The 11,389-nt window shown below is 53.7% G+C and overlaps 1 protein-coding gene across 4 annotated transcripts; it reads left to right on the top strand.

The window, feature by feature from the left end:
* Positions 1-1,339: 1,339 nt before the first annotated feature.
* Positions 1,340-11,008, top strand: PAIP2 (poly(A) binding protein interacting protein 2). Of its 4 annotated transcripts, none has more exons than XM_064161479.1 (4): positions 1,340-1,425; positions 5,789-5,948; positions 8,826-9,005; positions 10,770-11,008. In XM_064161479.1, the coding sequence occupies exons 2-4, from the start codon at positions 5,811-5,813 to the stop codon at positions 10,833-10,835; spliced, it is 384 nt and encodes a 127-aa protein (XP_064017549.1). In that variant the 5' UTR covers positions 1,340-1,425; positions 5,789-5,810; the 3' UTR covers positions 10,836-11,008. The 4 variants fall into 4 exon arrangements, with proteins under 4 accessions (XP_064017549.1, XP_064017550.1, XP_064017552.1 ...); XM_064161480.1 differs by lacking the exon at positions 1,340-1,425 and adding an exon at positions 1,807-1,882; XM_064161482.1 differs by lacking the exon at positions 1,340-1,425 and adding an exon at positions 1,925-2,010.
* The last annotated feature ends 381 nt before the right edge of the window (positions 11,009-11,389 follow it).

Here is an 11,389-nt window from a genome sequence, read left to right as displayed (position 1 = left end):
AGAGCTTTTAACTGGCTGGGTCTAGTTTGGTTGTTTTTTAAGAGACTCTGAAGGATCAGAGAGGACTGGAGAAGCTTGGACCCAGGCTTGGGTAAACACAGCCAGGAGCTGCAGCCTGGCTTTGATCATTGCTGGAACCTCAGCACTTTTGTAAGTGGGGTTTGAAGGAGAGAGGCATTTCTAACCTTGCCTTTAAGGAAGAGGAAGGGAAACGAAGGAGAGCATGGAAGAAAAAAAGGCCTTTTTTTTTAGACCCGTTTTGTTAACAGGGTTGAAGCCCAGGTTCTCATCGCAGCCCCCAGCAGAGTCTTCATGGTGTCCTGTTCCCTAACAGAGCTTTAGGAGGAGGCTGGCGCAGAACTGGTCTGTAAGCACCTGTGTTCCCCAGCAACTGTTAGGTTTCCTTGCCCTCGGCGAAGCTCAGGGCTCAGCGGCTTCCCCGCGGTGACCCCAGAGGGCGGCTGGAAAAGGCTGGGGAGCCCCCGAGGCAAGGAAATGTGAGAGTAGCATTTGAGAGTAGCACTTCCTTAGCCCTCCCCTGCAGATTCAGGGTCTCGGCCTGTTGTAGATGCCAACCTCTGTACCTGCTGCAGATGAGACTCGAGGAGGATGTTACATTCCCTTTCGTGTTGAACCATAAAGACTCAGAGAATCACAACAGAGTCCAACTTTAGACTCCCAGAATTGCTTTCTCCTGGCGGCTGCAACGCTGTCCCGGGCTCCCTCTCGCTGCTGGCGTGCCCGGAGGAGGCTCAGCAGCGCTGCACAGGGGGAGCGGTGCCCTCCTGGCTGCAGTGCCACTACAAGCAGCAGACCGTTCGCCCCATAGCCCCCGGGGCTCCGGCGGCGCCGCACCACCCGCGCCCCCCGGTGCCAGCCGGCACCACAAGATGGAGGCTCGCCCGGCCCCGGCGGAACTACTCTTCCCAGCGTGCCCCGTGCCACAAGCGCGAAATGGCCGCCCGGCGGGACCGCGGCTCCCGGCGGGACTAGACTACGGCTCCCGGCGGCACCACAGCGCCCGGCGGGACTAAACTGCAGCCCCCGGCGGCACCACAGCACCCGGCGGGACCAGAGCGCCCGGGCCGGGACCGCAGCCTCCGGCGGGACCCCGGCGCCCGGCGGGACTACAGCTCCCGGCGTGCCGCGCGGGCGGACCGCGGCTCCCGGCAGCCCTGGCGCCGCCGCCCCGCCGGGGCCGCCTGCCTGCGCCGCCGCTTGCGGGGAGCGCGGGGCGGAGCCGTGAGGTCACACAGGTAGCGGAAGTGACCTCATCTCCGGCGGCTGCGGTGCTGGGAGGGGAGCGGGGCGGCGGGCACGGAGCGGCGGGCGCGGAGCGGAGCCGGGCAGCGAGGGGGAAGCGAGGCGGCGGCGAAGCAGCTGGGAGCCGGCGTGTGCGCCCGCGGCCCATCCCTCTGAGCGCAGGTGAGGCGGCGCGGGAGGGAGCGAGCTGTCCCAGCGCCGCCGCTGCCGTGGCGGAGGCGGGGGGGGCTGTTCGGGGGGAGCCACCCGCTCCCCTGAGGCGGCGCTAGACCCCGGCTCCCCGTTCCCGCCCCGCGGCGGCGGGGCCTGCGCGGCTGGCGGCCCCTGGCGCTGTCTGTATTGTCTCCGGCTCCATCCGGGTCCCGGGGAGCGCCGGGGGGGGCGCTCGGCGGCGCGGGGCCTGACGGGACGGAACCCCCGGCGCGGGGGCGGCCCTTGTGGGCGAACAAAGCGGGCGGGGGAGGGGCCGGTCCCGGCCGCCGCCGCCGCCGCCGGGGTGCGGAGCCGCGGGGGCCGCGCAGGTTTCTTTGGGCCGTGCGGCCGGCGGGGGAAAGTTGTGCGTAAAGGCAGGACCGCGGCCACCCGTGCCGGGCGCTGGGAATCCGCGGTCGTTGTCACGGTGGGTGTGCCGTTGCCCCCCGGGAGGGGCTGAACCCGCCTCATCGCCCTGGCCGAGCTGGGAGCTGAAGCGGAGGGTCGGCAGCAAGGACAGCGTCCGGGGGAGCAGACGCCGCCTCCTGCCGCAGGGTTCGTGCCCGCCTGGCTCCCCGCAGCCCTGCTTCCCTCCGGGGCGCCTCCGCTCGTCCCAACCGAGTGGCCGCTTTCACCCCGGCGCTGGCACACTGTACATGCCTCAGCTGTTCGCACCTACACTCCGGTGCAGTGCTTTGCAGGGCTCGTATCAGATAGCAGCCCGCCTGATTCCCATGTAGAAACGTGTTTACCGTACGGTGCGTAACCGGTTCGGTTGAGCGCTGCCGGTTGCTAATCTCATTAGATAACGAGGAACTCGGCCAGGGCTCCTGACTCACAGCAGTAATCACTGAGTGATAAACAACTGCCACCATCTGCAGAAGTTCAAAGTGCTCCTTGCTCCGCAAACAGCTCTGCCTACACTTCGGCTGATGCTGAACTCCCAATGTGCTGCTCGCTGCTCTGTGCTGCTTTGGTGGAGGGGGGGGGAGGCTTGGAGCAAGTATCTTCATAGGTGACCTGGGGTTTGCTGCCTGGAATGAGCCCCTTTGACCTTAACCTTCCGAGGCAGGCAGCAGATAATCTTCTTCCGTGCTTGGGGTTTTAAATGCAGAACCTTCACTCTCGAAGTTGATTTAATGCTGGTTGGTTTAGGGCTCTTCTGTGTTGCAGATGAAGCAAAATCCAGAGAAGCAGGTAAGTTAATAAACCTTAATGATAGTCTGGACTAACAAGCCCTGAACTTGGGCCAAGAAAACACATCCAGTCAGCTTGCAAGCCCTCTTGCTACAGGGTTCTTTCTTGTTTCGTTTCTGAGATGGTGTTTATTATGGAGCAAAGCTGGGGGTGGGTGGGTTCAGCCTGGACGTGAGGAGGAAGTTGTTGAGCAGGAGAGTGGTGAGAGCCTGGCAGGGGTTGCCCAGGGAGGTGGTTGAGGCCCCATGGCTGGAGGTGTTTAAGGCCAGGCTGGCTGAGGCTGTGTGCAGCCTGCTCTAGGGTAGGGTGTCCCTGGGCATGGCAGGGGGGCTGGACCTGGCTGCTCCTTGTGCTCCCTTCCAACCCTGCCTGATTCTATGATTCTATTAAACCCAAACCAACTACTTTTTATCTACTTTTCCTTTGCATTTAAACTGTTCCTTCTACCTCTTTCCCACTCCCTGCCAGAATCCTGGAATAATTTGGAGTTGGGTCTCCAATCCCATCCCTGTGGTAGAGCTCTCCATATTCACTGTTCCTTAGCGCTGCTACTGTTCTGTTTCCTGTTGTAGTGTGAGGAGCTTTGCCATCCTCTGCATCCCACCTACACACAGAGGGAAAATGGGTTATTTTTATTCATGCCCCATAGTGTAGCCTGTCACTGGGACTTTTTTCCTGCAGCAGCCTCCTCAGAATGTGACTTTTTGCAAGCCTAAAGAGGCAGTTGGCTCTCCTCCTCCAAACTGCCACTGACTAAAACAGCCTGGGATCTAGTACTGGTGAAACGAGACTGGTCTTGTCCTCACAAGTGAGCACAGAAAGCCTGCTGGTTTGTGCCTTGCCACAGCGAAATGGAAAGCTCCCTGTGCCCTGCTGGCTTATTACAAGGTGCAGAAAATCAAATTACAGGGAGTGTTGGGAGCAAGGCACTGGCCCGAGGCTCCCTAGCTGCTCAGAGGGTGGTTGTGGACTTGTTTTCCTGTGGGAAAACCTGGGCAGGCTTAGGGCTTGATCAGATAAGCATCAGATGTTCAGCTTGAGCCTCTCGGATCTGGGAAGATAATCATCCCATGGGCAGCAAGGGAATGAAACGTTTCAGCCTCCACATGGAGCAGTGCTCTCCTCTTCCTTTCCTCCCTCCTAAAGTAGCTTCTGCTCTGCGGGAACGCTTCAGGAATTGGAAAAGCTGCCCCTGATGCAACAGAGAAATCTGCTTTCACACAGAGGAGTTAGATAATTACTATTTTGACCTTTATGGACTTGTTTAGGTGCTGGTTTGGCCTCACTACCTACCTCACCCTGCTAATGCAGAGTTACTCACCTGCCGTGTGAACTGTTGGTGCGTGGAAGCGGAGTGGAATATTAATAGCAAGGTTCACTCCACACACAAAAAGTGAAAATGCTTGCCTGGGAGAGAAAAAACAGTTGTTTTGGTTTTTTTTTTAGGCTTGGAGCTCTTTTATTTCTTTTAGCCTGCCCTGTTTGTTAGCTTGTGGACAGCTTAAAGCCCTTTGCAGCTCGACTCAGGCTACTGAATGCAGAGACTTTTCCTGCTCTCGCTTAAAAGCTGCCACTAAACTCTTGCAGGTTTGTTCTGAAAGCACATCAAAAGGAACCTGTTTTCTCTGCTTAGAATACCCAGGTTCTGCTCTCATTTGTTGGACTACTTAGGGAGCTGAAGTGACTTCCCTGCTTTGATTGGAAAACCTTGAACAGAGTGAAGCAGGCAGGATCCTTTAGCTTTGTGCTTTTCTTAATGAAGGAGGTTTTTGACCTGGTATGGTCCAGAACACACTTTGAACCAAAACTTGCATTAGTTCTGTAGGTAATAGGACCAAGATGAGCTGCTGCATGATAAGCCCTTGTACTCTCCAGTGGAGGCTGTAGCTTGATGTCCTCTCAAGTTTCTTTTGACATGCAGACAACGAGCTAGAACATTTCTTGGGGAAGCAAAGAGAAGGATTTCCCCTCGCAGCTGCCTCCTTTTGTTGGCAGCTTCTAGCAGTGTTTGAAAACCATTCAGGATGTGTTTTTTGGAGCCTGTTGCCTCCATGCTCTGTGTGCTGTTGTCAGAATAATCACCTGCATCACCTGCATTCATAGCCACAGATATTTGGCTTTCCCAGTGTCAGAGTCTGTGCTCCAGCACGATGTAGGGGAAAGAATGAGGCTGGGTTATTCAGGGTACAGCACAACGAAGGTTTTCAGCTAGAATCTGCACTGAGCAGACCTGGCTCTCTGAACTCGGCCCCTCAACAGGGCTGTGATGCCATTCTTAGGGCAGGGATTCAGAGCCCATGTGGGGTTTGTCCTTTTCTTGGTGCTTGCCAGCTGTGCCTTCGTTCCTTCAGCTTGGGCTGCCTGGTGTCACGTATCGTGGGCACGCACAGTTGTTGAGTGCTCTCCAGGCCTGACTCAGGCCCTGTTAATGAAGTGGGACAAGGAACAAGCACAGACTGTCTGCCAGCACGTTATGCTGTGTCTTCACCTGCAGCTTCCCAGGAAGTGGGCTTTTTCCAGGGAGGCAGCTGTGGGAGCTGCTGTGCCAGCTGGGCTCCATAGGGAATCGGTGTGTAATGGTTTCTGCCTTGCCCACAAGGCGAAGTGGCTGTAAAAGTTGATCTGTGCCACACATAGAACATCCCATAACTGAGTTTGAGTAGGCTAAGAGTCACACCTACATGTCCCCTGCCATGGGCATGTGCTTGGGAGCTCTCTGAAGTGTTGGTTGCCCTCCTTTTGGACACTGGGCAGTTCGTTCCCTTGTGGAAGCTCAAGTGGGAGCTTTGAAAGTGTTTTGGCAAACAAATTGTTCTTTCATTTCTGCCTCAAGTGTTTTCCTGCTGGCAAGCACATGTGCTTTGTGGGTTTGTCTGTCACTTTTCTTTGGCCTTGGTCAGGTTTCATTTGGGAGATTTAATTTGTCAACTTGAGTACATCTGCCAAAACAATGCAAACAGCATTTCTGCTCCGCTCTGACTGGCTGGGATCAGCAGAGCTCCTCCGCTGCGGTCACAGCAAGGCTGTACCTGGAACCTTCCAATCCAGGTGCAGCCTTCCCTTGGGCAGGGCTTGTGCAGAAGCAAGCTGGTGAGTGACTCTGCACACCTCTAACGACTGCTTTGCCTAATTGCAGGCGTCCAATCAAAGCAGCAGCCATGAAAGATCCGAGTCGCAGCAGTACCAGCCCCAGCATCATCAGCGAGGATGTGATCATTAATGGGCACTCTCATGAAGATGACAACCCCTTTGCAGAGTACATGTGGATGGAGAATGAAGAGGAGTTCAACAGGCAGGCAAGTCATGTCCCTCCAGAAAGGCCTTGTGGCATGTTTTGCATTTTCTAGCTGAAGAGAGAGGAGCTGTGGCTTAGCAACCAGGCTGGGAGTCCTTTAGAGAAGGAGTTTGTAGATAGGCTTGCTGGAAGCATCCTGGGGATCAGGCAGGGCTCAGTGTCTCCAGCACTAAATTCTTGTTTTTCTCTCATCTTGGTGGGAGATCTGCAGGGAGTGAAGCAGGTTCTGCTGCATCTGCCTCTGCAAGGTGAAACAAGCTGAGAGGTTTAATGTGGCACTTTGGAAGGGACAGGTCCTGCTAGGCTCTGAAGCTCTGTGTAGATCCTCATTTCTCTCTAATCTTGGTGTAAAATCTGAGGAGTTCAGCACAGGTTGTAATGCATCTTCCCTTGAAAGATAGAGTTAAAAACGTTGGAAGGGACAGGTCCTGCTAGGCTGTGAAGCTCTGCATGTGCAGATCCTCATTTCTCTCTAATCTTGGTGTAAAATCTGAGGAGTTCAGCACAGGTTGTAATGCATCTTCCCTTGAAAGGTGGAGTTAACTTTGGAAGGGACAGGTCCTGCTAGGCTGTGAAGCTCTGCATGTGCAGGTCCTCATTTCTCTCTAATCTTGGTGTAAAATCTGAGGAGTTCAGCACAGGTTGTAATGCATCTTCCCTTGAAAGATAGAGTTAAAAACGTTGGAAGGGACAGGTCCTGCTAGGCTGTGGAGCTCTGCATGTACAAACATGCTGGCTGTGGCAGAGCTGGAGTGGATGTGTCTGGGCACATCCCTGCCTCCTCAGCGAGGCTGCTGTTCCTCAGAGGTAGAGCTGTTTGGTGACAGTCCTGTTTATTGCTTAATACTTCAATGTCTTCCAGCTGGTCTTTGCAGTTGGGCTGGGAGGAAGCCTTAAGTTCATCTCTCACCTTGCATCTGGATGCAGTTTCCTCTCCTGCAGATGCTGGCAGCCACCTGCCTCTGCACCACCCTTTCCTTAATCAGGACTTGATCTTTGTGCTCGAGTAGCTGCTTGTGCTGCACTCCAGCAGTGTGGCTCTGCTGAATCTCAGCTGCAGCAGCATCTGTGTGCTGCTCTCTCTGGGGTGTCAGCAGGGCTCAGAGCTAATCTGGAAATCAGGTTGCTGACAAAATCTGCGTTCTCTTGTGTGTAGGCCAGAGTGGTCCCAGTCTCACTGTCTGTCTGGTGGGTTTTTCCCTCTGGGGACTATCCTGCAGTTAACAAATGGGAAGTGTGGTTCTTGGGCAAGTTGCTGAGAGCTGTGCTGCAAATCAGCTGGTTTTTGGTGGCAGAGTGTTTTCAAGGAAGAGGAAAGGTGAGAGCATGAGGAGAGAGTGGTCTGACCAAGGCAGGCAAACAGCATGTGGCAGCCTGGTCAGCTACAGCTGCAGGCACATCTCAACCAGGCAAACTTGGAGCATTCATTTCCAGACATTTGGGGAATTAAACTTTAGTACTTCTGGAGGTGTACAAGCAGGTAACCAAAGCCCTGCTGTAATACTAGCTGGTGGCTGCCTTTACCCACATGCAGCTTGGAGACAGTGCCTCACCGGCAGGACTGACTGGAAACTTGCTGGAGTGCTTACTGGAGAAATTACTAAGTCAGTGTTCCATGTGGGAACAGCTGTCTGGGCAGTGGCTTGGAGTGTGATGCACAGCTCTGGGCAACAGGGACTCTGTTTGAGTGCCAAGGGAGCTGCTGGATCTGTTTGCCCACAGCACAGGGGACCAAGATCTTGCAGGAACCTCGGAGTGGTGTTTTTGTCATCTGACATTTGTGGCATGTAACTGAGTTTTCACTTCAGGATCAAGGAGTGTGTTTGGATTGAGTGAAGGTTAGATAGGAAAAAACTCATTCAAGCTGTTTAATCTGTCCTGGATTGTTTTCCACTCCCTTGTCTGACAAGTCATTCCCTCCAGCTTCTGTTTCTCTGCTTTCCACTCCTAAGTAAGACCATGCAGGACATGGAAAATTTATCTGGATGAACTCCCTCCAGAGCTTGTTTACTGAACAACCAAGCAGAACTTTCCTTTCATCTCAGCATTGCCTGTCAGTTCTGCACTGGCTGAGTCCTCCTGCTCGTAGTGCAGCAGGTCAGCATTCAGAGCAGCCTCTAAGAGCATGTAGAGCTCCTTAGGAGAGCCACACTGGGTGAGCAGGAGCCATGTTGATCCTGCTGGTTCCAAATGACAGATAGTGGTTATTCCTAAGAACCTTGCAGAAGCCTTTCCTAGTCAGGGTGCCTGGCTTGCACGAGTGTTGTATGCAGTTCTGGAGAGACACTGAAGTGCTGGAGAGAGCCCATGGAAGGCCACAGGGACTGTGAGGGCACTGAAGCATCTCTGTCATGGCAGGCTGAGAGACCTGGGGCTCTTTAGCCTGTAGAAGGCTGAGAGGTCATCTTCTCACTAGCTAAAGGCTTGGGGTTAAGAGGATGGGGCTGGGCTCTTTTCAGTGGTGCTCAGTGATACAGCAAGGGGCAGTGGGCACAAAATAGAACACAAGAGGGTTCACTTAAACGTGCCCCTGGTTCCCTTCCTCGTGTATGCAGTGAGTTCAGTCCAGACTTGCAGGTACAACTTCAGTTTTCACTTGGAACTGATGTTTTCCTTCTCCTTGACCTTGTAACAAGCTGCAGCTGGAATAGCCAGGGCTGGGGGCAGGGCTCTCCTGCCGTTCATCTTTGACTGCTGCCCAAAGTCCTGGGGAAAAAAAACTATTCCCTACATTCCAAAATGAATGCTGCTTGCCTTGCTGCAGCACAGGTCTCACTGCAGAGCTGGAGAGGAGGTCAGCTAGGGGCACAGGTGTCGGCGTGGAGACCCCAAGCTCTCCCTGAGGCTGTTGCTGAAGCAGTTTGGGTTTGTTGCACAGATTGAAGAGGAGTTGTGGGAAGAAGAGTTCATCGAGCGCTGCTTCCAGGAGATGCTGGAAGAAGAGGAGGAGCACGAATGGTTCATTCCAGCCCGTGATCTCCCACAGACAATGGATCAAATCCAGGACCAGTTCAATGACCTTGTTATCAGTGACAGCTCATCACTGGAGGATCTGGTGGTAAATGCACTTTCTGGTTGTGTTTCTTGATGTCTCTCTCTGTCCCAGCCTGTGTTTTATGGCTGATAATGGCAAGAGTAAACCCTTCACATGTGGGCTCTTAAACCCTGCCTGCCTCTGGTGGAGGGGAAAGGTGGAATGGTTGGGTAGGGGATGTCCCTCTGAGTGACATGACCTTTTCAGTGGCTTCCTTCATAACCCTAGTCCATGGCTTGCATTTTAAATTGGCTTTGGCTGTGCATGGAATGTTCTGCAAGAAAGGCAGGTGAGTGAAGCCTGCTGGACCTGTCAGCTGCCAGTCAGTGACAGGGCTGCAGGAGTTCAGTTCAGCATCTCTTAAGTGCTGGGCAGCTACAAGCCACCTTCTAAGGGCTGGTTTGGATCATGGGAAACACAGCAAATCTCTGTAGGAATTCTGAGAAAGGGGAAAGCAGTTGAACTGGGATTGTTTATATGGGGAGTGAGGACTCCCAAGAAGGACATCGAGGTGCTGGGGTGGGTCCAGGTAAGGGCAACAAGGCTGGGGAAGGGTCTGGAGAGCAGGGATGGGGAGGAGCAGCAGAGGGACCTGGGGGTGTTCGGCCTGGAGAAATGGAGGCTGAGGGATGACCTCATTGCTCTCTGGTTGGTGTGAGGTGGGACTTGGTCTCTTCTCCCCAGTAACAAGTGACAGGACAAGAGGAATGGCCTCAAGTTGCACCAGGTTGGACATAAGAAGAAAAGACTGGATGAGGCATTTAGTGCCATGGTCTAGATGACTGGCTAGGACTGGGTGCTAGGTTGGACTGGATGAGCTTGGAGGTCTTTTCCAACCTGGTTGATTCTGTGAAACTTCACTGAAAGGATCCTCAAACACTGGCACAGGCTGCCCAGGGAGGTGACTGAATCCTCGTTTCTGGAGGTGGTTCAGAGACACAGAGCTGTGGTGCTGAGGGCTGTGGTTTAGCACCAGCCTTGGTAGAGTTAGGGAATGGTTTGAGCTGATCTTAAAGGACTTTTGCAACCAAAAACAACTCAGTGAATCTGTTTCCCTCTTTCTTCCTGTATGACTCCTGTGCAGAGCTTAGCCAGGAGGAAAGGGCAGTGTGGACAGATTTGCTCTACCAAAACATGAAGTTACTGATACAGAGTACAAAAAACAGCTGCTGTGAATTTCAGCTGCAAACCTCTTCTCTCCCAAGCTTAAGCAGCTGCAGGCAGCACTTTCTGACTCAGTTAAGAACATAAAAGCCTAATCCTCTGTTCCTTCATGATAAAGAGCTCGCTTTGGGTATCTGCCTGCCCACCTCTAACTGCAGGAGCTGCTGGAACAGCAGCTTGCCAAGTGGGAGGGAGGACAGGGTAGACACAGAAACACTCAGTAGTGCTCCTGTACATTCAATGCCCAGAAGTGGCTGGCAGGGGCCTCCTCTTGCTTAAATAAGTGAGGCCTCAGCAGCTCAACTGCAGAAAAAGCTGCTTCAGCACTGAGACAAGCTGCTGTGTGTGCTGCATGCCTGTGGTTTGCTTGTTTCCTATCCCCCAGCCCTCCTCTGCCTTGAAACATGCAGGTGGTGCTAAGGGAGGGTGGATAACTCGGGGAGCTAGCAGAGAGGGCTGGGGTTGTCTGATGGCTGTAGAGACTTGGATAGGCATAAGGCAGAAACCCTGCTCCGTGTGCCCTTTCCTCTGAATCCCCTCCCCAGCATCCCTCATTGTGTTCAGCTTGACGATGGGAGATGAAAATCGTCATTTCACCTCCACTTCTGTTTTTCCCTCCCTCAGGTCAAGAGTAACCTGAATCCAAACGCAAAGGAGTTTGTCCCTGGGGTGAAGTACTTAAACATTTGAGTAGACTGGGCCCTCTCTTGGTGGATGTAGCACAATTTCCACACTGTGAAGCCAGTATTAGAAGATTTAATTGTTTAAAAAGCTCTCTCTTCTTGTCACTGTGTTACACTTATGCATTGCCAAAGTTTTGTTAGTCTTGCATGCTCAATAAAAGTGCTGAGACTGTTACTAAAGTCAACTCTCTCAATGGAACCGCAGCTGGGCACCAGTGGAGCTGGGACAAAGCACCACCTCTCTAAACCTTCTGCAGACTCTCTCTTTTTAACCAGGGCTCGGGATGTGCTCCAGGTGGGCTGGTTTTAACTAAGGATGTGTTAACCGGTGCTAGCCTTGCACCTGATCATGCCTTAACTTAAAAGTGACAACGCGAGGAGATCTGATTGTTATGCAAACGAGCTAACTTCCCTTTGGAACGGCGATAATGTGACTAACGTTAACCTTCCCCCCGCTGCCCCCCACCCTGAGACCTTCCTGCTCCTCGGAAACAGCAGGAGCTTCGAGAGCAACCTGTGCAGAGTCGTAGATTTCAGCTACCCCAACCCAACACCCCTGCA

Source organism: Pogoniulus pusillus, chromosome 22 (genome assembly GCF_015220805.1).
Source record: "Pogoniulus pusillus isolate bPogPus1 chromosome 22, bPogPus1.pri, whole genome shotgun sequence".
NCBI lineage: Eukaryota > Metazoa > Chordata > Aves > Piciformes > Lybiidae > Pogoniulus > Pogoniulus pusillus.
This window is presented reverse-complemented; position numbering and strand designations above follow the sequence as displayed.